A 26861-nucleotide genomic window follows, 5' to 3' on the forward strand; every position below is an offset into this window, starting at 1 on the left:
GCGCCGCCCGCGCCGCACCCGCCCGCCGCCGCCTCCCGCTCGCTGCTCGTGGCCTTCCTGGGACTGGGGCTGGGCCAGGTGGTCTGCAGCGTCGCCCTCTTCCTCTACTTCCGAGCACAGGTGAGTGCCCGCCCTCCCGGGGGCCCGCCCACCTCGTCGGTCCCGCACAGGTGAGAAACGGAGTCTGGCAGCCGGCGCGGTGCCCGAGACCTTGCAAGTTCTGGAGGGGGACAGGGACTCTAAAGAGTCCGGCTCAGGGACAGCCCGCTCCCTTCGCGTCTCCGCGCCCGTCTGCGCCTGGCGGAGAGTAGAGGCCGGGCTCGCCCGGCCCAACCTGGTGCGTTTGAATTTCCCCCGCGACGCAGCATTGGCTGCTAACCTCTAATGGATGATTGCACACTCCCCATCCCACCCCCCCCCCCAAACTCCGTCCATTTCTCACTAGGAGCTAAGAATTAACTTGCGTCTACTTAGAGGGTGGGGGGAATGAGCGCAACCCTGCCCCTTCCCGCCCACCACCTGGAGGGGCTGGCCGCTTTGCTGGTGTGCTCCGGGCCGCTCTGCTGGAAGGGAGCGCGGAGGGCAAGGTCGCGGTGCCTGCGCTGCAGGCGGCCGCTGGAGCACCCAATGGGGATGCCCACGGCGCCAGATGGGCGGAGAAGCCTGGTTGCAGGACTGGGGCTCCGCTCGCGCCTGGGTGCACGAAGAGGGGAGCACCACGTGCCTTCCCATTAAGGTGGGCAGCAGAAGGAAGCGAGGGGTGCGTGATGGTGGTGAGGTTCTCACCCCTGACGCAGCCTCGTTACGTACAGTCTAGCTAATAACTGAACTTCTAAAAGACGAAAAAGACGGCTGGGAACTGCAGTGAAAGATAGTAGAAAGGAAGGGGTAAATCTGTAATATTATGCTTTCTGGTGGTTTATGCTCTTGTGTTTTCTTGGAAATTGCAGTGCAGTTGGTTGGATTCATTCAAATGTTCTTGTCTGGTGCTGTGAACTCTTTTCTCAGAGGAAGTGGAGGGCTGACTGTGCATTTTTTTTTTTTTATGGGAAAAGAAAGTTCGGTTTGGACTTCATTGGTTTTCAGATTCAAAGGTGATTACTAAACCAAATGGGATGCATCAAAACATGGCATTGCTTAGATTGTATGGGTTTTGACTTGGGCCAGTGTCTTGAACTCCATTATTTGTAATCATAGGCTTTTTGTTAAATATTCATTATCCACTGTTTTGTATTTTATAGAGCTAGTTTGATTACCTACTAAAACAAAGGTAAAGATCCTATGAACAATACTTCAGGACATTTGTATTTGTATATTAATAAAAATAATCTTTACCTATTGAGATAATTTTTTTCTTAAAAACACAACTTTTGCTACAAAGATTACACCCATCTATACGGAAGTGATGAAAAATGCTTTTTCTTTCATCAGAGTATGCTGCCGTTAAGAATGACCCATTTTCCCATCAGTTTTCTCCCCCCACCGCCCATGTAAAGTCTGTAGCTACTGAGTGCCTACACTGCAGAGGAGACAATTAAATGCTATGGATTGTGAGTTAAGGATCCTTAATTCAATGTACAATGTCCACCTACTATGTGCATCACGTGGTGCCAAGTAATTGAGGGACCTATTGACAAGAGAGTTAAAATTCTTTGCCAAACATGAGAGTGCTATTTAGAAAAAGAGCAGGAGTTGCAATAGTTGGCTACTCCTTTTTCTCTTTTCTAACACCTTAGGGATATGGTATTTTCATAGCAGGAAGCATCAAGTGAGTGTTCAGCATTGAAAGAGCAGTAGGGAATGAATGAGCTCTGGGGACCAGGAGCAGCTTAGGTTGGTGGGGACCATGGATAGGTGTGGCCACGTAGAAAAGAGGGACCTGCTGGATTCTGCTTCTCTGTAAGAATGTTAATGGTCTAGAGGGCCAAAGGGTCTGTCTGATGGTCACTTACCATAACTTAGCCGTCTTGGTAGTACATGGGTAATAGTGAAATTCTCAGCCCCATTTAAAAAAATGCAAATTAGTAAGCCTAGCTAGAAAATTTTTATTGGGAGATTTAATGTCATCAGATTTCATAGGTACAGTTTTCCTAAATGCCACAAAGGTTGGGTTTTTCTTGGACTTAGGCAAAATATATTAACCATTACTCTGGACCCCATTTTGTACTGCATTTTTAAAAATGCTTATTTGTGTATTTATTTTTTGAGAGGGAGAGAGAAAGAAAGAGAGAGAGCAAGAACACGAGCCAGGAGGGACCGAGCCGGAGAGGGATCGAACGGGGCTCTGCCCTGACATCAGTGAGCCTGTTGGAGGATTCGAACTCAGAAACTGTGAGATCATGACCTGAACCAAAGTCTAACACTCAACTGATTTAGCCACCCAGTCCTGCCCCTGTGCTGCGTTTTAAAAGGGGCATCTTCTTTAGGAAAGAAGTAATATTAGGAGCAATGTGTTCCTAGGAATACGCATTAGATTTGGTTGCATTTTACTGAGTTATAGTATCTGCCTCTGATACCTAAAGGAGTCCTGATCATTGAGAGATACATTCTAAAATTGTTACAAATAGTAAGTAGGGAGCTTTAGGGGTAGGGAAGTGGTTTCTTAAAGATCAAACAAGTTTGGCCGTGGGTTGATAGTTGTTGAAACTCAGTGATGGGCTTGTGGGGTTCATTCTACAATTCTTCCTGCTTTTATGTATGCCAGAGGCTTCTTTCAAGGTTCCAGCTGAGAGAATAGACTCCGTTTGACCTGTCACTGATTAAACATTTTTACTCACATCAGCTCCTTTAGGTTAGACTTGGTACCAAGTATGAGATTTGTTTTTTCTTCACTAACGTTGTGGGTGTCAACTCCTTGGGGTTTCTGAATGCCTCTGAATTAGAATGAAATCATTTTGTATCAAGTAACATGTTTGCAGTTTACAGAAAAAAATGAGAAGGAGCCAGTTTTATTGTTTTTGTTTCAAGTGGGGAGAGGGTAGCTATGCAATTCCTCAAGAAAAAAAAAAGTTGAATTTAGTTTTAAATGCATTTATTTTTATTTATTTTTAATTTTTTTTTATTTTGAGAAAGAGAGAGAGCGAGCCAGTGAGCTCGGGGGTGTGTTGGGGGGAGGGATAGAGAGACAGAGAGAGGAAGGGAGGGAGAGAGAGACAGAGAGAGAATCTTAAGCAGGTTCTATGCCAGCACCGAATCTGCCAAGGGGCTCAAAAATATGACCCCAAGATCATGACCTGAGCTGAAATCAAGAGTCAGATGCTCAACTGACTGAGCCACCCAGGTGTCCCTAAATGAATTTAGAAGAATGCCCAGAATAGTGTAAAAATTACAGTGACTTTAAAAAGTTTTTTCCATTCTCAACTCATGATCGAATAGTCAAAAATGAATCAGCCTTCCTGAACGTTTGCAGACTGCCTGTGCCCAGATTGAAAAGAAAAAAAAAAGTACTAGATCTAGAGTAGATTGGCTTTTCCTCTACCAACCTTGCCAAAGAAAAAATAGCATGTGGTTTGTGCTATATATTTACCACATAGTATTCATACTTTGGTTTGCAAAGAAGTAGAAGAAAAAAAACAACCTTCCAAAAAGTTGCTTTTAAAATTTATGTGTGTGTGTTTTTCTTTTAATCCATATAACTGTATTCAAAGTTTGGAGGTCTGCTGAGAGATAAGCTTTTCAGAAAATGCAAATCTTGTTGCCCTTTTAACTCCTTCCCCCAAACCCCAGTATGCATACCAACCTCCTTGGCTGTTTGTTACCCCAACAAGGGAGCAAATCACTACTGCAACTCTGATGTGGAGGTGGGCAGGCTGTCTGTTTGACAAAAACAGATAACAAAGTAGCACAAATGTCACGCATCCTGCCTCATTTAACCCTATAAATGATAACATTTCAAGGAAATTTTTTTTTAAGATTCTCATTGAGAATGCATTTATAAGTCTTTTAAATCATATACTCAAGATTTACATAAGGTGTTCAGACATTTCTAGGTGTAATGAATTCATTTGTAATTTCAGTTTGCTGTGATTTTTTTTTGGATGAGCTTCTGTGTTCCTTTGTTGAGTGTAGTAAGTTCAAGAAGGTAAGGCTGCCTGTTGTGCTCACTACATTATTGGCAGCATCTAGCCAAGCACCTGGCATGTTTCATTTACCAAAGGGGCTTTTCAAATGATCCCGGATGCTGGAAATTTGCAAATATGTAAATTAGCTAATGAGTAGCTAAACTAGACTAAAAAGTAGGACTTTTTATGCAGTCCTGCACATTCTCTATCCCGACCGTGGGGTCTGGAGACAGGGTGGGGTATAGGAGTGTGGTGGGTTCAGCCACTGGAAGAGCCCTGGGGAGTGTCCCACACGGGCACCAGTCCCACCGCTGGCGAGCAGACTTTCCAGCGTGGAGACTACCAGACCAGAGACCCCCACTGCTGTGTGTGGTTGACCCACCCCCACACCTCAACTCCTCTCTTTTCTCCTGGTCTCCATTTCAGGAGGACTACAAGACAGTGGACCAAGACATTTCTAACGGATGGTCTAAACTGAAGTAAAAATATGCCATGCTTTCGTAATTTCTTTTGGGAAAACCATTGATGACTTTTATATATGTTTTAGTTCTTGTGTTACCTTCTGAAATGTTCTCAGCTGCACATCTGAAGCCCTTGGAGACAGAGTCAGTTGGCTCTTAACCCTTAGGGTTGTGGCTTCCGTTGGCTCTGGGTGCCGAGATCTTGTCAGAGAGAGGGAACAAAATCTTTGTGTTACATTTCTTTGCATTGAGTCCTTAACCATTATTACTATCACAATATTTTTGTACCTACTGGCATTTCTTGTGAAAAAAGTGGGCGTCCAAGAAATTTCGGGACATTTTAATAACAGAAAATCTATATTTGCACGTTTGATATTTGAAGCATTTCTTTTCCTTTTCTTTTTAATGTTTATTTATTTTTGAGACCGAGCCACAGCATGAGCAGGGGAGGGTCAGAGAGAGAGGGAGACACAGAATCCAAGGCAGGCTCCAGGCTCTGAGCTAGCTGTCAGCACAGAGCCTGATGTGGAGCTCGACCTCATCAACCACCAGATCATGACCTCAGCCGAAGTCGGACACTCAACCAACTGAGCCACCCAGGTGCCCCTGAAAACATTTCTGGTCAAATTTTGATGTATATGGAGAAGGCCTGGGATCTAGTTAGGACACAGATCCCCAGGCAGAGTACCAGGGCCCTGAGAATCTGCGTTTGTTTCTGACTGGTGTTTGGATTGTACTTTTAGTAGGGACAGCATTGGGCATGGCTGCTTCTGTTTGATGGCGCTTTGTCGATCAGCAGTCCTGGAGCTCAAACAGTTTTATTAATTAATTAATTAATTTTTTAATGTTTATTATTGAAAGAGAGAGTGTGAGAAGGTCATGGGCAGAGAGAGAGGGAGGCACAGAATCTGAAGCAGCCTCCAGGCTCTGAGCTGCCAGCACAGAGCCCGACAAGGGGCTCGACCTCATCAACCACCAGATCATGACCTGAGCCAAAGTCTGACGCTTAACTGACTGAGCCACCCAGGTACCCCAGAGCTCAACCAGTTTTAGGGCCCTCAGGCATTTCTCCCTAATACCCTACTGTTCCTGTAGCTCCACAGTTTTCTGGTGGTGAGCCAACTAGGTCTTGGCATCATTCTTCTTGTGGGAAACTGATTGGCATGAGTGAGCTTTTTAAAGAAGTGTGATTGAAAAGCTTTCCTCTGTAAAAACTCACATATTCTGATTTGTACTAATTATTTTAATTTTTTTAAATGTTTATTTTGGAGAGAGAGCTTGAGCAGGGAAGGGACAGAGAGAGAGGGAGACAAAGAATCTGAAGCAGGCTCCAGGCTCTGAGGGCTTGAACTCACAAACTGCGAGATCATGACCTGAGCTGAAGTCGGACGTCTAACTGACTGAGCCACCCAGGTGCCCCTAAAGAGAATATTAAAAAGGAATATGGATTGTAAATAGTTTTGTTTCATGAATGACACCTCTCCCAGGATTATAGATAATCCTTATTATATATGCAAGACTGAAATAATAACATTTGTATTAGTGGGTGCACATTTGTTGAAGGGTTATTATTTCATTTCGAGAATCTCAGATATGGAGAGAGTACTTTCTAGTTCATGTCTGATGGGTGGTTAATAAACCTGTACATCTTTTTGATTACTTTTAAAAAGATAAAACAGGCAATGAGAGACCTGGTATTAACTGACGGAGTTTATATTCTAAACTTCCATAATTCTTCCTTTTTTCACCCAGTCTATACCCACGAATAAGCAAATGCACACGAGGTACCTTGAATTTCTGAAAGAAGAGGACAATAAATTAAACAATTGTTATTTACACAGTTGATAGCTAATTATCTCTACCCTTACCTTGGCAGTTGAAGGTCTTGTCAGAGTCCCAGGAGGAGACAATTTCAAGAGAAGAGTAATACTTGAAGAAAGGTTTAGGCAGACAACCAGCTAACATGTCAGTGGGGATATTTTGGGTGGGACAGTCCCTTACATTATAGAAATCTTAGCGTCCACCATACAGCCCACTCGCTCAAGCAGCCCTCTTCATCCGACGAGGCACTAAATACTACCCCCCAGCAAATGCACCGCTCCAGTCCAAGAAATTCTGATGAGCGCCTTTCGACCAAAGGGGAAATTTGCTTCTGGCTTTAGGTTTGAGGGAGGCCCTAGGCAATGGGTTTTCCCTCCCTTCTTTGGCTGATTAAAATATACATTGATTAAGGGAAAAGGCCAGATAAACATGGTGGCTAAAGATGGTGTCAGTTTTCCCTGATTTTGTAAGCTCCATGCTTTGAATATCCAGTTGGGTTTCATCTTCCCATCTAGTGTGCCGCGTATCACTTCTGGACAAAAAGCTTCTCCACCTGTGCTGACCACATAGGACTTTCCTTGACGCCCCCTCTATGAGGACTTTCAGGTTGCCAGACAATTTTAATAATTTCCCCATGAATCACACATGTGTACCTGTGCTGTGAGTCATAGCTATTCATGAAAATGAATTAGAGGTCAGTGTTTCATCAACACTGAGGGCAATTGTATTAATTATTAATTGTTGGGGACATAAAGACTCTTGCAAGGATGAATTTTTGCGTCCTTAAGTCAGTTATGCTTTATTAAATAGCAGAATGATCAATGATAATTGCTCTACATCTTGCCTTTTTTTCCCCTCAGATGGATCCTAATAGAATATCAGAAGATGACACTCACTGCATTAATAGAATTTTCAAACTCCATGAAAACGCAGATTTGCAAGACACAACTCTGGAGAATCAAGACACAAAATTAATACCTGATTCGTGTAAGAGCATTAAACAGGCCTTCCGGGCAGCTGTACAAAAGGTGAGTCCACATGAGGCTATAAGTCAAGGGCCTGCCCGACCCTGCTAACACTGAAAATTAATACTGGCTAAGTGCTGTTGACTTTGTTTTTTTTCATTTTTTCATTTTAATCATTTGTAAAAGAGCTAAAGAGAATTTTTTCAAGAGATGAGCAGAATTCTTTTGAAGTTGGTAGTGGTTTATTATGGTGACTAGAGACTTTCATGCACATATTCTCCTTTCCTATCTTTTCTTTTCTTTCCTTTTCATTTTTTTTAAGAGGAGGCATTTAAATTCGTACGTTGAAGGAGGACAAAGATAGTTTGTGGTAGTCAGTGCGTCATTTGCTAGTTTGAATTCCCTGCCCTAGAAACGTTTGCTTTGGTTTATAGGACTTGCGCCGTTGCGTTTTTATTTGGTTTTGTAACAGTGGGATCTCCTCTTTCCCATCTGTTGATCCAGGACTCTGTTAAAAATACTTGTAACCGGTTTTGGGGCGCCTGGGTGGCTCAGTCAGTTAAGCGTCTGACTGATCTCATGGTTCATGGGCTCGAGCCTCATGTCTTGCTCTGTGCTGACAGCTCAGAGCCTGGAGCCTGCTCCTGATTCTGTCTCCGGCTCTCCCTGCCCCTCCCCTGCTTCTGTTCTGTCTCTCTGCCTCTAAACTAAATAAACATAAAGAAAAAATAAAAAAAATATACTTGTAACTGGTCCAATGTTGTCATCTGGGTAAGGAGGAAAGCAAGCAGGGCAGGAGGTGACGTGGCACCAAGGTAGAAAGTCTGCATCCATTTTCTCATTTTCTGGGACATCTGGGTGAGAAGGGAGGAGATAGGGAAGCAGTGACTTCTCTTACATCTGCAGCTCTAGGTGAGAAACACTGTAATAACTGCATGCTCTACTTTTCTGAATAGAGTCACTTGAGAATTTTGCAGCCTTGGAATTATTTTATAAACTAACTCCACCAAAAACGGGGTAGAACCCAGTGACTCCAGTGAGTTCTAGCATACACATCTATTGAATTCTTGCATATACCCATATATCCCAATCTCTAGTTTGCAACTCCCTGGGCTATCTCTGATCATCTTAGAGTAAATCCTAAAACTCTCAAACTCCTTAAATCTAAATTGAGTTTTAATTTAGTATATTTTTAAAAAACCCCATATATAGTAATAGCATTCTTAAATGTTTATTTGTTTATTTTGAGAGAGAGAGAAAGTGTGTGCCCACACGTGTGCAAGCTAGGGAAGGGCAAAGAGAGAGGGAGAGAGAGAATTCCCAGCAGGTTCTATGCTGCCAGCACTGAGCCTGAGAGCCTGACGCAGGCCTCAATCCCACAACCCTGGAGTCATGACCTCAAACAAAGTCAAGATTAGGGTGCTCTTGATGAGCCACCCACGTACCCCTAGTAATAGCATTTTTAAAAAAAAGAATGTGTCATCGCTTCTCGGCCTTTTGGCTAAGATCAAGTGTAGTATTTGTTCTTATCAGTTTAAAAAAAGAATGTGTCAGAGGTAGAGAGGTAGGGCCATGAGGCTGTTTTGCGTGATCCATAAACTAGATATTTGCTGTATTCTATCAAATCTAAGATATCTCTAATTTCCAACTTACATCATTATTTCATGCATCAGAAAGAAAGAAAGAAAGAAAGAAAGAAAGAAAGAAAGAAAGAAAGAAAGAAGGAAAAAAGAGAGAAAGGAAGAGAGAATAGAGAAAGAAAGAAGAAAGAAATGAAAAAATTAAAGATGATCTTCATAGATTCTGTTTGTGTCTTAATTTTAGAGTTAGTCTGCTCATTTTTTGGTTTCATTTCATGTTTTATTTTCATTGGTTTGCTTTTTATCCTATTTCCCAAATGTTGAGCAATCTATCTATAAATAATAATTTACATGTACAAGAGTTAATCTATTAGTTAAAAACCAAACCCCTAATTAGGTAGTTGTGGTTAGGTAAATGATTGTCTCCTTATTCTCTGTGTGAACTGACCTGTATTGTATCTCCGTACAATGAAGAGATAAGCATTTAATTTCACAAGTGTCCTGGTTCTTAGAAATTATCCTTTGGGTTTTTTGTTTGTTGGTTGGTTTGTTTTTTTGTGGAAGAACAAGATCAGCCAAGATAACTGTGAAAATATAAAAGAAGAAGAAAAGATAGCGTTAACATGTATTTAGGAGAATGCAAAAGTGGTTCATCTTAACAGGTCAAAAGAGAGAAACATTAGCATCTCATAGATACTAAGAAGTGATTGACAAAATTTCACATTTATTTCTGATGTTTAACATCCAAAAACAGAACCAGATGTGTTCTTAATGTTTTTCTAAATACCTCAAACTAAAAGTTAGCTAGTGATGAAAAACAGAAACATTTTCTTAGAGTCAGAGACACAACGAAGATGCCTGGTGTCCTCACACTATTTACCATTGTTCAGTATACTAGCTAATGTAACTATATAAGAGAATGAAAGAAGAAAGCATATGTAAATATACATACACATAAATGGAAAAGCCAAAATTTGCATATGTTGACTGTATACTTGGGAAAACTCAAAAGAACTAAAAGGCCACTAGCAAAATACGTCAGTTTGTAAAAATTAATAAGTAATAATCACTAGCTGTCCCTATTTCAAACAAGAATTCAAAAACACAAAACAGGAGAATTAGCAAAAACAGAAGTGCCAGGCCCACTCAGTCAGTGGAGCGTGTGATTCTTGATCTTGGGGTTGTGGGTTCAAGCCCCATGTTGGGTGTAGAGATAGCTTAAAAATAAAATTAAAAAAAAAAAGACGAAAGAAAACACAAATGAAAGATTCTTTTCAAAATTTTTAAGCAGCCCTAAAAATAAACTTAACAGGGCTTGGAGAAAGGTTATGAAGATGAAAGTAGAAAATCTACACAGGCATTTACAAGGTAAAGACGTAACTATGTAAAGTCCTGATCTGCGGAAGAGATCAAACACCTTAAAGTAGACTTTACTGGATGTGAGAATGTGTGTGTATACAATTTAGTATAACAGAACATGATTTTAAATAAGTGGGCATAGTTTGAATGATTCAAAACCAGTACTGGGAAGATTTGTTTACTATTTTTGACAAGTGATAGGCTTACTTGGCGTCTGAGGTGAAAACAGATGCCAGCCGGAGAGAGCGCTTGGTGGCCAGTCGCTGCTCCCTGGCAGTTCCACACCTTCTGCAGTTTCCCTGGACCTCTCTGCCCCTACCTGCCCCATTAAACTTACCTGTTCATCGTCCCATTTCCTTTGAGCTTTCCAAGTGACTGTCTAGATAGTGTGACACACCAATCTGTACTTAAAATGAGCAACAATGGCAGCATTTTCACTATTTGGGGAGCCTGTTGGAGACATGGTGCCTGGTTCCAAATAATAACACTCATATTAGAGATTCAGCACCTGGCAAGCCAAAGGAGAAAGATTTGTGGGCACACAAGAATAAGCAACCCTTCTTATGAAAGGGACGCAGTTTTAATTGTATTTACAGATTAGTATGACTCAGAGGATGAGTAGAGCTTTCTTGTAAATAGCACATTTTTTGTTGTTGTGCTATAAGATTTTACCCATTATACATGGGTAATAACACTACACACAGGCAATCTTTTTTAAAGAGTAAGGAGCTGTCATAATATACCAATGTGTGTTTGAAGGTAGAAAATGCCATTGCTGCCCCCAGACAAGAGGATCTTTAGGAAGCAGACGAGTGTCCTCCGTACCTTCTCATTAGCATCAAGCCATGTTTATTAAGTGCACATACCATGCTAGGCACTTGGCCATAACGTCTTCTATATCCAAAGGCTTACTCTTCTCTTACCTTTGCCAAATAGTGATTTGCCGGCTGTGTTATCCTTTGATGAAGATTATTGGTGAATATGGCATTCTCCACATCCTGCCAAAATAATCAGATTTCTCTCATTTCTCTTGCCAATGCTGAAAATAGGAAGGACGCATCAGGCATCCGTGAGTAGGTTTGTATCTCAGTTTCAGTTCTAATATAGATATTGAGTGAACCCGTAAAACAAAATTACATGTGAAGCTGCAATCATTATTGAAAGATCAACCCATCCAGTGGTAACAAATGCTAGACATAAGCACAATATTACATTATATGTGTGCAAAAGTGGTGTTTACCCAGCCCGTCTTTGGTCAGACAAGTAATGCTGTTTCCCCCACCTTTTTTTTTGTTTGTGGCTGAGCTTTCTTGGCTTTCTTTCCCCTTTAGCACAGAACTCTGAAAGCCTCTTAGCGATCCAGCTCTCCCAACCACAATTTACAAAGTCTATCATAACAGTCTATGACAATAAAGAAAACACTAGTACAAATATGGTGTCCAATTTATAGAGCAACTCCTGTTTCCAGCTTGGGCAGCCGCTCTGGCCTCTACCAGCCTGGGTGGAGTGGTGAGCTCAGGCCTGAGCGGGGGCGCTCAGCCCTATGAGCTCCCGCCCGTCTCCGTGGAAAACTGTGTGTTTATGCCCTAAATATACATTCTGAGCCCTCAGGGCTGTGACTTGGCTCGATTCTAGTATGCACAGTTGTTGATTTCACAGTGAGTACCTGTTTGTGCAAAATGTCCTGAAACTTACTTTGAATAGTATTTGAAGGAATGACACGGAGGAGAGAGATTACTGTGGGATGTTCAGTACATTCAAGATAACCTCCCCCACCCGAGATGTGGGAAGGCAGCATGAAGATTTACATGTATATGAACTTATTTATTTATTTATTTATCTGTTTACTTTAAAGTTTCTTTTTTTTGTTTATTTATTTTGAGAGAGAGAGAGAGAGCGTGTGCACGAGTAGGGGAGAGAGTCAGAGAGAGAGGGAGAGAGAATCTTAAGTGAGCTCCATGCTCAGTGTGGAGCCCATAGTGGGGCTTGATCCCATGACCCCTGAGATCATGACCTGAGCCAAAATCAAGTTGGACGCTTAACCGACTGAGCCACCCAGCCACCCACGACATGTATGTGGATTTTTTAATACTAGCTTTTAAACAATTTTTGGTGACTCTTCTATAATGTGCCTAATATACAGGAAATTTTATTTAATACTTAAATAGATAAATGCCCATGTTTGGGAGTATTAAATCATTTCGCCCCCAAACCCGTATAGTCCGAGGTGTTTAGAAGCCATGGAAGGAAGACGCAGACTGTCGGGACAAGGACTGCAGCACCTTGGACTGCGTCACACGTAACGTAGCCTCAAGAATGAAGGAAAAGAACCAGTAAGGATTGATGACTTACGGATCTCTGGGCTAATATTTTTAAATAAACATGGGTTGTCAGCCAACTCATGAAGCCAGAGTGTTAGTAGCCTGGTTTTCATTTCTCTGATGTCTTAACCAATGTTACAATGGATAATTATTAATATTATAGCCAGAAGCTATGAGGCCTCAATACAGATACAGTAATACAGATAATTTTTGTTGAAAGTTATCTCCATCCAGGCTTCTTCCTTTAGACTTGTTTTCCTCAGGTCTCTGCCTTTCCATAGCTTGTAAACTGTCTAAAGGCAGGCCACTAATGTGAACTGAAAACACAGCTCTGCCTTCTTATTTAACTATGATTTATAAAACTCTCTAATTTCATTGCAGAAAAGTCAAAGACGATGATGACTGCCAACAGACTATCTTGTTGGCATATTCTTTTTTTTTTCTTAATGTTTATTTATTTTTGAGAGAGAGGGAGAGAGAGAGTAAGAGAGACAGAGCACAAGTAGGGAAGGGACAGAGAAAGACAGACACAGAATGTGAAGCAGCCTCTAGACTCTGAGCTGTCAGCACAGAGCCCAACATGGGGCTCAAACTCACAAGCTTGAGATCATGACCTGAGCCGAAGTGGGACGCTCAACCGACTGAGCCACTTTGAGCTTCCAAAAGCTTACTGGCAAATGGGGAGTAAAACCAGAACCACCATTATTGAACAACTAATTCTTACCTGGAATTCTTACTTTATTCCCTGAATATCAGTACATATTTGGTCTCATCTCTTGTTGGATTCACAATGTAAATAAAACTATCTTCTCATATTAAGAATGATATACCCTTGGAGTGCTTGTGAGTTTGAGTGCCATGTTGGGCTCTGTTGGTTGAAAGGATGACTCTTGGTTTTGGCTCAGGTCATGATCTCATGGTCTGTGAGACTGAGCCCTGGATCGGGCTCTGTGATAAACAGTGTGAAGCCTGCTTGTGATTCTCTCTCTCCTTCTCTCTGCCTGTCCCCTGCTAGTGCTCTCTCTCTCAATCTAAATAAATAATCTTAAAAAAAGAATGGTGTACCCAGAGATTTTTGATGCTTTGATCCCTAAGCAAATACTCATGTTATGTGGCAGTCTACATTGCTGTAACAAAGAGAACCCTCACTCGTGAACTAAATAAGACCGAAGTTTGTTCTCTCCCGGGCAGTAATCCAGGGTGAGCAGCCTAGGGCTAGCAGGGAGGCTCCCCCAGCCTCAACTGGTACCTTTCAGACCTTCCATCTCTTGGTCCAGGTTAGCTTTTCTTTTTTTGATATATCCAGACAGAGGAAAGGAAGACAGAGGAGGCAAACGTGGTACTGGGAGCTGATATGCTCTCCCTTCTAGCAGCAGCTATTGGCTGAACTTATTCACATGACCACATCTTGCTGCAAGGGACGCTGCACAACACTGTCTCTAGCTGAGCCGCCATTTGCACCCAGGCTTGAGGAAGCGGGTGGCCCATAACTGGGAAGAGGAGAGGCTTCATTCTATGGGACAGTGACCGGTCTCCAATACTCACTAAACCCTGTTTAGGCAGGTCTGGGCTCATTATATGAGCAGAGTTAACTCTGTGAATACATAAATCTATGAAAAATCTGAATGGCTAAGATTTTATTTTCTAAAAGTTAAAGTAATTTAGAATTTATTTGGATCCTAGGAGAGAGAGAAATTTAAAAGTAGATTTAGCAGCATGCATCTAATGGAGGAAGTTTCAAAGGTTTGTTTAGGCATATACCTCCATGTCTGTGATTTATGAATAAACCTTGCCTGTCACCTGCAGTTTTGAGTAGATTTTATCAATTCAAGAACATCAATTTAAAGACAAAAATTTATCAGATTAAGTGGTTGTTCTCTCCATATAGAGAGGTGATCCTTTAGAATTCCTCTGTCAATTATTGCAAGACTATTCCTATTTTAAAAATTAAAGTACATAAGAAATCAATTAAAATTTGAGTAGATCTTAAATACTTACAAAGTTGTAATCATGACAGTTGTTATATATCCATTGTTTCTCATTTGCTTTTTAGTGAAATATACACATAACAAACATAAGGGGAAAAATTAAATCCCATTCATTATTGCTTTGCCTTTGTATATGAGTATGTATGTGTCCCAAGAAAATTTCTTGTAAACCCACAAGGAAACTTGGGGTTTGGGGGCACTGGTGTTCCCAAATCAAGATGTTAGTCATGTAGTGGTTTTCCAATGGGATTTCATCTACACCATAACAGTTTTGGGAACTGCAATTCCATCAACCCCAATCATATCTAGCATTTATGAAAGCTGCTGTTATGGGAAAGCTGAAGTAAGACCCACAGAATTTTCCTGCAAAACCAAGGCCATCTACTGCCTTTTGGCCAGCAATAGGCTATTGGCTACGGTGTGCTCAATCTTAGGGAGACCCAGGGCAAAAGGTAGAAGGGTTTGTAAGAGGGAAATAACAGTGAGCGGTGCCAGCACAGGTAGGCTTATCTGTGTGCTAGAAGTATCCTAGGATGGAAGAAAAGATACTTGGGCTGGGTAAGGAAAGGCATGCCTGGAAGAGAGCATCTCATTATGTGGACTGGGATATTGAGCTACAGTTTTAGAAATGAATAAAATGGAGGGTCCTTGGCTAAAGGGAAGGTGGCAGAGGATAGATTGGGTTGCTCCCCCAGAGTGGAAACAAGCCAGGGGAAAAATAACCTGTGGAACTGGGGAGAATGATGTTTCCTAGAGCAGTTTCCCAAACCGGCTTGATCGTAAGGATCACTTGGAGACCGTGTTTAAAAAATAAATAAGAGGCTCCCAGATTGGTCACAAAGACTTGGTAGTTCAGGAGTAGACTCTGTGAGTGCAGAAATCCTCTCTGGGAATGGCTGATCTGTTTTTAAAGGAAGGCTTCAGGGAGGTAGCACCTGGGCCCAAGGAGGTGTTCGAAGCCTCCTAAGAAGAGGTGAGAGCCACTGGGGTACAGGGAAGCCAGTGGTGAATTTAAGTGACTATATTTGAGAAGTAGGAGCAAGTCTGTGTGGTGTGGAAAAGGTGGGTTTTGAAAGTTGCAAAGAGCAGTCTACAGCTAAGATGATTAGACGAAGGTTTGCATGAACTTTTTGAGATTCAGGGTCTGAGTTTTGGTCTCACATAGCTTCCTCATCACTAAGGTGCTTCTGTAGCCCCAAGTCTTTACTTTTTGAGAACTTTGGGTGGTGGTGGTGGTGGTGGTGGGGATAGTCGTACAAATGACAATGAGAACTATAAATCGTGAGGCTCCTAGTCCTCAGAAAGTTTTGAAGGACTCAGGAACTCTTCCTCTCAGCGTCTATACCTGTTTCTTATCTGACTGAACCCTTCTCTGGCGAAGGACCATACCATTATCTCCACCACCCCAACTACAGCCAGAAGATGGTCCTATACTCTCCATTACCAACTCTTCACCTCGGTTCCATCCTGTGGATTCTTCCTCCTTGTAGAACCTTCAATAACTTCTCTCCACCCAGTCATCATTGTTGTCACCTCAATGCGGGTGTCACATGGTTTGTTTCTTGCCTGGGTCCCTGCAAGTGGCCGCCCCAACTGTGATCTCACTGCCTCTAACCCACCCTTTCCACAGCTGAGTAACTTCTCAAATGCAAATCTGAACATGTCTCTTACTTTCCTGCTTAAATAATCCTCCAGTGACCGCCGTAACCAACAGGATAAAGTCTGAGCTGCTGAACACGTAACACAAACTTATGTTCTGGAAACCTCATTCTCACCCCTGCCTCTCCAGGCTTATCACCTTGCATGCCATCCCAGCGCCCTGCCCAGCCTGTGCTCGCTGGCTCTGCCACAGTAAAGCGCTGGCAGTTCCCTAGCCTAGCTGCGCTCTTCCCCACTCTGCTTCCCTGCTGGGATCCGAGGCGCAGAGAGGACAAAGATGGCATCTCTCCCAGAAACACAGCCTCCTCAGCAACGCACGGCATGCCTGGCCCCTAGCAGTCATCAGTAAACTTTGTGGAATGAATGGATGGATGAATGAAAGATGGGTGTTTGTGCACAGTCCTTTATATGCTATTCCAGGCCTGTCTTGTGCAGTTAGTTCTCTGATTGTCTTTCAAAATTCAACACAGTCCTTACTTCCCAAAGCATGCCCCTCCTGATGCCCACCTGCCCACCTTTGGTCAGGAACTTCTGTGCACGCCCAGGTTCTCTTTATTCCCCCCTGTCATTCAGTACAGCCATTGCAGGAGCGTGGCGTGAGCTTTCCAAGGATAGGGACTTCAGCGTGGTGTTTAGTTCCTCTTCCCAGTAACAGGCACACAGTAGGTGCTCAGTGAAGAAACAGCAGTTTAATGAATAAGTGAGTGAGCTGTGCACATCCCTGCTCTTAGTGTCACCAGAGGGCTGGCTGTTTCATATTGCCGGTTGCGCATGCTCAGTGAGTCACTCCTTCCCCTGATGCTTATCCTGCTTCTTGCTTCTTGCCGAGGGGAGTTTCTACCTTTGGGGCGTGAACACCTTAAAGGACCGGAAGGCTGTTAGGACCTTGACTGGCCACCCTGCCCCTTCCTCCGTGGCCTTATGTGTCCGCAGTGGCTGGCCTGGCACCTCCGTGCTCCTTGGAGTCGCTTCCCTGGCAGTCTGATGCGTTGAGGAGGGTCTGTGCGGGTTAGCCTTCTTCAGAGGACAGGAAGCGCGGCTCGGGGAATGTCAAAGCTCTGCCAGTGTCAGGCGGCATTATTGTTTTAAGGGGCAGGAGAAAGCGGAGACACGGTTGGCCCAAGATGCCACCCAGCAGTTACTCTGCCAGGCCCTTCGATGAAACTTCGTAAACGAGTACCATAGTGCAAGAAGACATTTTGGAATTGGGCTCTTTATGAAGACTAATATTGCTGTCACAAGGCAACTTTATGAAAACCCTAGGGGACCTTTAACTGTAGCAGAAGCTTCCTCATTTAAACCATGAAGGTTAAACAATAAAAACTAATTTTCTATTCCCAGCATAGCCAGCGTGCTGCCAGGAAGGCATCACTCTCTTTTAGGAAAACAAGGGCACGCTCTTCGCCAGCCCTTTGGTGGGAGAGCACAGTATCCGTTTGCGAAGACGCGTCTTTTCCAGTCCGCAGATTTCTTTGGGGAGAAATAAGCCCCCGCTGACTGTACTCGGGAGGGAGGAGGAGACCAGTCCACATCTTGGTAAAGTTCTCCACTGAGAATTTCCAGAGGTGGTCACGGGGTGGTGGCGGCTGGTGGAGGCAAACAAATGAGGCGGTGAAGAGGCGGTGTACTGGGGGGTGTGGGCTGCGGATAGAATCCGCGTTGAGTAACCTTTGGCCCTGGGTGAATTTTGTAAATCAGTAGTTTATATTAAGAAAGAAGTAATTTTAGAGATCAAAATGTAGACTTGCAAATACATCAGAGAGGGCTCTTCCTTTCAGGATTAGAGACCCGCATGCCCTGTCTACCTGCTCCCCTGCCTGGTCCTCCTCTCCCTGTCCCCAGTGGGGATGGTCAGGAGCGGCCCTTCCCCCTCCCCAGGGCTCCTCTCCCATTGCCCAGCTTCCTGGAGGGTGAGAAACCGGGCTCTGCTCTACCCTTCCTAAGGGGTACTTAGGTGACAGGACACTCAAGGGATCCTGCTCTTAAAGCTCTTTGCTTTGAGGCTATTTTGAACTGTTACCACTGGCAGTTCCTAAGGAACTAAAGGGTCCCCAGCTCTATCCAGATGCATATACAGTGTCCCCCCACATCCTGTGGATTAGAAGTGAGTGTGAGCTTTAGGGGAAGGAGGAAAGCAGGAGGCTAAGACATCTGTACTAATGCTGTCTCTTTAGTTGGTGCACAACAGCTGGCTATTCTTTCCGAGCCTTGTAAACCAAGAATACCAGGGAAAAAAAACCTGTACAGGTAAATAGCTATTGATAAAGAGCTATTGATAAGACAGTAAGACGTGTCACTTGAGAGAGAGCTTGGAATCAAGGTCTGTGTGAAAGGGAGGACAGGATCCTCACAGTGGAGACTGAATGGAAGTAGTTCTGCACCGTGGTGCCCCGGAGTGGCCTCAGAGGTGGGGTCTGGGGTGGGGGAAAAACCAAGAGAGCCTAGGGCAGCAACCAGGACATCCTACAGAACGTTGTAAGCCCAGGTAAGGAACGCGGGCTTGCCCCTGACATCTGTGCCGAGCCCCCAGGGGACTTTCCGAGAAGGAACGCGCTCCTCTGTGTCCTTTAGGATGCTCCAGCAGCAGAGATCAGTTTGAGGAGAGCAAGAGACTGGGAGGGAGGGAGGAGGCTATTCTCACAATCCTAATGAGAACTGAGGAAAGCTTGAAGGAAGGCAGTTGTACTTGGTTCGGGGGAGGGGATGGATCTCTGAGCTGTTTACATGGCTGAAGTCCGCAGGACTTCTCTGCAGGAACAGGAAACTGGCTATTCATTTTCAGAAACAACCCATGTGTGGTATTCATGTGCTAACTCGGCTGATGAATACACCATTCTTGTAACTAGGTTGGAGAAGAATTACATGAAGGGTATCATTAAGATGTTAAAATGAATGCATTACATATGTTAACAAGTGTATGAACCCTGTATTATATCTGGCAAACGGGGTGTTAAATCCTTGTTCAACCAGCCAGATGTCCCTGCAGCTGCTGCTGGTACGGCAGAGGGAGGCAGCCACCTGAGACCCCAGCTCCACACTGGTGCCAGTGGTTTGCGAAGCATCTGGCTGTACAAAGTGCTTCTTCTAGGCTCCGACTGACAGGCACCACATGGCTCGCGCAATTTACATCACAATGCACAGGTGGGGTTTCAGTCTGAGAAGCCCAGCCTCCAGCAACTTGACCTTTTCTGGGACTCTTTATGGCGGTGGGAGCTTAAATCTACTTCTATCATTTTGTAAGATAGTAAAACACCGCAATCAAGCAAATAAGCTCAACCTAATAACCTAATAACGATCACTCTCGAATCTGAATGTTCTCAAAGTCTTGTTTGGGGCAGTTGTCCAACTAAGTTTGTGAAGGCCATAAATGTTTAAATTACCTGGAGCAAAATTTTCATAACTACCCAAAGGAGTTGAAAATACTCATATGTATTTGTATGTATTCTTATGGAGTACAATCTCTCCTAAGTGGCTTTGAGTATCATGGGTGAGCCAGTTCTTGGATATCTCTCACCTCCCTGTGTTTGGTGAAAGACCCTAAAATATGTTAGAAGATGTTTGAAAGGGCCTGTTCCAACAGACTGAAGACACGGTCCACATTCTTTAAAGTTAGTTACCCTTCCACACTCTGGGTACGATGCTTCTTGGATGTTGAGCTCGGGAGAAGTTGGAAAGAAGCAGTCCTAGAGACCACAGTTACACAATCACATTGATCCTTTGTGTGCTTTCCTTCCTGGAGGAGAAATTGTGAAATCATAACATTTTTCTATGAGTGAAATAAAAGTCAAAATTAAAAACAAAATTTTTATATCGGTTGTTTTCCTGTCTGTTCAGACGTACTCTGACAGCAAAGATGAAACATTAGTGCAGTCTAAATAGGAGAATACCACAATGAGAAGATTAAAACATGTTATGAAATTTCCTCATCTCTATTGTTTTTAGACTTTGGAGTCGGGACGATAGCAATTTCAAATCAGCCAAGTCTGGCTGCGGCATCCCAGGCTTGTCAATGCCGGACAGCGTCCACTAGGTGGCAGTATGTCAGCGGATTTCTTTCCTCCCTGAATTGGCAGCAGTTTCTTTGGCTGCTTACCAGTGCTTCCGTTTTCCTATTTGTCCTGTTTTGAAGGGTTAAATGAAGCTATCCTAATTTAGGCCCAAATTATGCTTATCTAAAAATGCATAATTTTGCTTAAAAGTCTACTTGTTACAGCGTGACCTTAAAATAAATTCATTCATTCATGTGGATTTTCTTGGTAACTTATAGGTGTAATGATCCTAGTTGTCATGGATAGTTGATAGAAACCAGGGGGCAGTTCTTTTTGTCCCTTGCCTGTAATAGATGCTCAACATGCTGCCTCCTGAGAAGGCAGATCGTTGGTCTTTCTGGAGAGCAGACATTGGCTTCTCTTTCGTGGCTCTTCAGGAAGACCTGAGAGAAGACTGTGGGGAGGACCCTCTACCTGGCTTCCTCCCCTTGGAAACTGTTCCTGCTGTCGGCGGTTCAACCCCCTGTACTTCTGTACGATCCACTGTGCACTGGATGTTATCCAGAGAGTGCACTTTTTTTTTTTTAAACTTACAGCTGGATTTAAAACAAGGGAAAAAAACATATGTAGCATTCTAGAAAAGATCTTTTTCATCTAAATAATTTGTTCAGAGGAAAGGAGTTGTCCTTTGTAGTGTTTTCCTCAGGTTAAATAATCAGAACGTTTTGAATTCAAAGAAACCAGAAGCAATGTCTGAATGATAAGATTTGGGACTAAAGAAGTGTACATCTTAAAACACCCTAATTAGTGTGACAGAAGCATGGGACTGAAGTGGGTGAAAATAAATGTAAACGCACTGCTTAGACAATAAGCAGACTTGTCCATTGGGATGGAGTTCCAGAGATCCTTTAGAAGGGTTTCCTGTAGTCTTGATAATTAAAAATATTAGGAGGGGGGAGATATTCAAGAAAGATCCGTGCTTGGTATATACGTAGCGAAGTGTCTGATCCTTGAGAAAAATGACAAAGCTGAGTGGCTCCTGCTGTGTGGCATGGATTTGACAGAGTCACACGTGGAGACATGGTGGCTCTCGGGCCCCGGCTCTGCAGGCAGTAGTTCAGGCGGTTGACCAGCCAAGCCCCGGACATGGCTCAGCCAGTTCTGGGCCACTAATTTCCCGAAGACCCTGGGAAAACCAAGACCACATTTCCTGATACCAAGGCTCCTTTTTGGGGACGCCCAGGTGGCTCAGTAGGTTATAAGCCTCCAATTCTTGATTTTGGCTTAGGTCATGATCTCCTGGTTCATGAGTTCAAGCCCCATGTCAGGCTCCGCACAGTGTGGTATTCTCTGTCTCCATTTCTCTCTCTGCCCCCAAAATAAATTTAAAAACTTAAATAAACAAAGGCTCCTTTCTGTCAGGTTTTCAGGCTGCCAGCAGGTACTCGGCAGCTAGATCCCTAGTGAAGGGAAGTCTCCTTTGAGAATTTCTACTTCAGGGAGGAAAACGCCCTCTAAGAATTTCTTGACAGGTGTAATCCCTCTACCCACTCAGGTTCTCCAGTTGGGGCTTTGTAAATGAGACTGATGAAAGAAAGATTAATAAGAGAAAAGCATACACATTTATTGAATATGGACTTCAAAAAGAAATGAAGACCTGAAGAAATGGTAAACCTGGTTGGTTTTTCTACCAGGTTTGGTGAAGAACAGAAAGGTGTAGGAAAATATCATAGGGCAAAGGGTCTGACCTAAGTAAACTGGGGAAAACTGAGGCCCATTCCTTCAGATTCTCCTTGGCGTCCTTACAACTTGGAGACAGGGGTGCTCCTTCCCACCAGTTCTGAGGAGGGTGCCTCCCTCATGGCGGTCCTGTGACCTGCTTCGGAGGAGAAGGACAAGGCCAGGGAGTTCTCAAATTCCTTCAGCTAAAAATATTCAGTGTGTTAAAAAATCCACATATATGTCGGGCGCACCTGGGTGGCTCAGTCAGTTAAGCATCTGACTCCTGATTTCGGCTCAGGTCATGATCTCATGATCATGTGATCAAGCATGGGCTCCATGCTGAGCATGGAGTCTGCTTAAGATTCTCTCTCCCTGGGGCGCCTGGGGGGCTCAGTCGGTTAAGCGTCTTGCTTCGGCTCAGGTCATGATCTCACGGCTGGTGGGTTCGAGCCCCACATCAGGCTCTGTGCTGAGCTAGCTCAGAGCCTGGAGCCTGCTTCAGATTCTGTGTCTCCCTCTCTCTCTGACCCTCCCCTGCTCACGCTGTCTCTCTCTGTCTCTCAAAAATAAAAAACAGAAAAAAAATTTAAAAAGATTCTCTCTCCCTCTCTCTGACCCACTCCCCCACTTGTGCACATGCTCTCTCTCTCAAAATAAATAAACATAAAAAGGAAACTTTAAAATAAATAAATAAATGAATTCATATACGTGTCAATCTTCATGCTGCCTTCCCACATCTGGGGTGGGGGGGTTACCTTGAATGTACTGAACATCCCACAGTAATCTCCCTCCTCCGTGTCATTCCTTCAAATACTTTTCAAAGTGATGTGCATTACCTTTTGAGGTAGCATGTTCTGAACCCCATCATGTGCCCGTGAACCTTTTCTGCCAGCTTCCAGGTGTGTCTTTGATGACTACATCTTGTAAAAGGAGGCAGGTGGATAGCCCTGAAGGAGGAGTCAGAAGGCCGAGGGTCTAGCCCCAGCCTTCCTTGGGGAGTCCTTATTCCCCTTCAGCCTCCACTTCCCAGGCTGAAAAATGACCAGCCTCTGATTCGAGTAAGAATCACATACGATAATACAAGGACAACTACTTTGTTGGCTACAAATATAAGGGGTAATTTAATTTTCAGTATGAATATGCAGAATATACGTAACTTGTGAGAATATAATTAATCTGTGACCAGATAAGATCTTGCCAAACAACCATTCATGGGAGCACGTAATCAGTAATAATGTTTGCCAAGGTCTGCCCCATATCAGAATCACCTGAAGGGGCGCCTGGGTGGCTCAGTTGGTTTAATGTTGGACTTCAGCTCAGGTCATGGACCCGCGGTTGGTGAATTCAAGCCCCTGTTAGCACAGAGCCCGCTTTGGATATTCTGCCCCCCCCCTTTGCCCCTCCCCTGCTTTCACTCTCTAAAAAATAAACATTTACAAAATCACTTGGAGAGATTCTTTCAAAAAATACCAAGTCAGACTAATTACGTTAGACTGGCTGCAGTCTGAGTAGTCTGAGAAGAATGTTCCTTATGGTTGACATCTGTGCACATAAATAACACTCATGTTAGAGTCCAAAACATTGGGAGTGAGGTAGGGATACATGAACATATATAGATGGATATATATGATTTACATTCGAATAAATATAAAGCTATAAAGATACACACATGTATAAAGATACACTGTGTGTACAAATGTATAAGCCTTAGGTTTTACACACATCATGTTCTCCCTTTTCACATGGAAACTTTCCTATAGGGTTTCTGAGAGGAATTGCAAGTCTTGGATACCTGAAAACAGATATAACATGAAAACGGCATTACCTAATGGGTCTCTAGCTAGAGTTTTAATTAATCTTGGGGCATGATACATTAGGGCTTTTGTTTTGTTTTGTTTTGTTTTGTTTTTTGTTTTATTTTTGGTATTTGGCTTTTTCTTTTTCTGTTTTGTTTTGTTTTGTTTTGTTTTAGCAGTCGTTGAAAGTGCTTCTGAATGGTGCTGGTTATTGAATTTTCTTGTAATGAAAAGTTTCTGTGACAGTTCTGACCAGAAGCCACTGATGGAATGAGCAGGAGTTTCTTCCCAGGTGGGAGAGAAAGCCTTTCCCTGTCCATTTCATCAGTGGCTTTAGTCTGCTGCTTCTTTGCCTGGGTCTCACGCTTCAAACATGTTTCTGATTTGCCTGTCTCTGATATCTTTTGGGATGTCAGAGGGAATGTTGTTCTCAAATTGAGGCCCTAGGCCAAGAGCCCAGCTCACCTGTTAGAAATGCAAATTCTCAGGCTCTACCCAAGACCTACTGGGTCAGACACCATGTTTCAACACACCCTCTGGGAGAGGCTGATGCACACGCAAACCTAACTCCTGACCTTGCACACAGGCTCACTCCTTGTTTTCCTCCATAAGAGCTGTGTTTTTCTCAATAGAAAAGGATGAATCAGACATTTGTAGACACACTTAATTTTGCTTACTTTCTCCTTACTCCCTCTGCCCTCTGAGGCAGTTCAGGGCTAGAAGGAAAATGAGAGTAGCTTTAAATTTCTGATACTCTCTCAATAAGATCTCTTTTAAAAGATAGTAATCAGGTAAAGATACATTGCATACACAGATGTATAAAGATATTCACAATCTATGAAGACATATTATAAATGTATAAATATATATACAATGCACAAGTATATATATCTCCATTATAAATGTATGAACATATAAATGTATAAAGATATATTATGTGTATATATGTGTGTGTATATATATGTATGTATATACATGCATGAAAATACACACGATGTATAAAGATACATTTTGTATATATAAATCTCTGTCATAAATACAAGGGAGACTAAACCAGAAAATTCCAGAAATCAGAGTGCCATTGGGAATCAAAAAGTCACAAGAAGAGACCTGGGTGATTGGAGGTCAGCAGGGGAGAAAAATAAATCTTGGATGGAGTGGGAAGAAAAAGGCCTGGTAAGGGCCATTACATTGCACAGCTCAAAAGGGGGGCTGTCACAGTTGGCTTAGAATTTCCTGCAAACCATGCTCCCAGAGCTTTGCAGCGCATGTTCCGGGTCAAGGCAAGAGCAGAAGGTAACTCTGGATGAACACCCACGGTTCTTTATAAAAGTCAGACTGTGACTTCTTTAGGTAACAGAAGACAGTTGTGCTATCATCTCCAAGAGTCTTTAAAAATAGAATAGATTCTTCTCTTTCTTGGGAGTCCTGAAGGCAGAGAGAAAAGTCAGTGTTATCTTATCTCTAGAACCCTTCCAACTGCTAACAGTTGAAGTTATGTTCACCTCTATCAATTATCTACCTATTATCTATCCATCTATCTATCTATCAGTCTATCAGCTATCACCTATCTAAAAGTCCTTCTCTCCAGACACTCAAAGAACTTCAGCTATATGGCTAATATTTCTAACACCATGGGCGAGGGCAGGGTGGGGGGAGGTGGTTACCATGGGTGGCATCCCAGGAACAAAGGAATTCGGCATTTCTCCAGAGTGTTTCTAGTATCTAGGTATCTGAATGACCAGATACTCTGCTAAGTGCCTATGTGCATTGTGTCATTTATTCTTAACACCCACCTTACGACAGAGGAGGTGCTATTAATAATCTTAGGGTAGGTAGGGATAAGGGATGGGAACTGAAGCTAAACCTGATGTTTTGCCCACTCCATCTTACTATTTAATGGTAGGTAAAGTCTTGATTCAGGTGGGCATGTAGTTATCTGCTGGATGCTTCATTCTCAGGGCTCACATTGAGATACCCAATTACCTACACTTGTTTTATACTTGTGTTCTTTCTTGTTCTGGTTTGTGTTTCTAAACCTCGATTGGTGGCAGTATTTAAACTTAATTACTGATCTTCCAAAAGCTCTTAGGCTTCCATATAGTACTTTAAACACACTGTGATATTTTTAAATAAAAAATTAATCATTGGGAGTTGGGCATTATTCTCTTTGCTGTGGGCCAAGCTTCAGTGTCCTAACAGGAATTCACGAATGAAATACATAAAAAGAACCTCCCTAAAGATTTAAGAGGGTTATATATTCTGTGGCAATTGTTATTTTCCTGGGTAACTTCATCTTCATTTGTGTACCTGCTACAAATTCTTAATTACATTTAATTATTCCAGGTTTTATAATTTACATTGTCTTTTATTTCCTGTTATTGTCCAAAGTATTTTATTAGATTGCATGTGTGTGGTCTGCTTTTTAAGCATGTAGACATAATTCTTAGGGATGAAATTCTCTTGACAGCTACCTCAAACACCAGAGAATTTCACTGCCTATGTATGTCTGGCATAGTTTGAAGGAAAGAAAATTAATTAATTTATTGTACTTCTAATAGTCTTAAATTCTTACTGTTTTATTGAAAGAGTGAATATATAAATAGGGTTTTTTTCTTTTTATTTCAGGAATTACAGCATATAGTTAGATCACAACACATCCGAGCAGAGAAAGGTAAGCACGGCTCTGTGTGAATATTTGAAATCATATAGGGTTGCAACTCTCTGGGCTAACATGGTCTCTCTCATCTCCAGCTATGATGGAAGGTTCATGGTTAGAACTGGCCAGGAGGGGCAAGCCAGATACTCAGCCTTTTGCTCATCTCACTATTAATGCCACTGACATCCCATCAGGTAAGTTCCGTTAGCATCCGGCCTGAAAAAGATCTCAAGAGCCCTTTATCAGCCCATTTGAATACTCAAAACTTATTTTTGGCCCGTTACTCAAATTTTGAGAGCCCTTAGCTTCTAGACCAGAAAAAAGATCATTTGATGTTCAGTTGAAAATCTATATTGTGGAAATAGTTACTCTCAACGCTGTCAGAATGGACCTATCTCTTCCATTTCAGATCATCACCAATGGGTGCTTATTTTTAATGACTTCCATTGAGGTTGTACAACTGGGAAGGACAGTCTCTTG

At 42.9% G+C, this 26861-nt stretch overlaps 1 protein-coding gene and 1 pseudogene across 1 annotated transcript in view; both read left to right on the forward strand.

Annotated features, from left to right (window-relative positions):
* The first annotated feature begins 31 nt into the window (after positions 1 to 31).
* TNFSF11 (TNF superfamily member 11) overlaps positions 32 to 26861 on the forward strand; it is a 31968-nt gene continuing 5138 nt past the window's right edge. Inside the window, exons 1-4 of the mRNA XM_029938437.1 lie at positions 32 to 120; positions 7204 to 7371; positions 26351 to 26396; positions 26477 to 26575. Of these exons, the coding sequence (XP_029794297.1) occupies positions 7204 to 7371; positions 26351 to 26396; positions 26477 to 26575 (313 nt within the window). The 5' untranslated portion in view covers positions 32 to 120. The remainder of the gene's footprint in view (positions 121 to 7203; positions 7372 to 26350; positions 26397 to 26476; positions 26576 to 26861) is intronic.
* On the forward strand, positions 8790 to 8961 carry LOC115291006 (annotated as a pseudogene).

The sequence above is a fragment of the Suricata suricatta genome, chromosome 4, assembly GCF_006229205.1.
Source record: "Suricata suricatta isolate VVHF042 chromosome 4, meerkat_22Aug2017_6uvM2_HiC, whole genome shotgun sequence".
NCBI classification, from domain to species: domain Eukaryota; kingdom Metazoa; phylum Chordata; class Mammalia; order Carnivora; family Herpestidae; genus Suricata; species Suricata suricatta.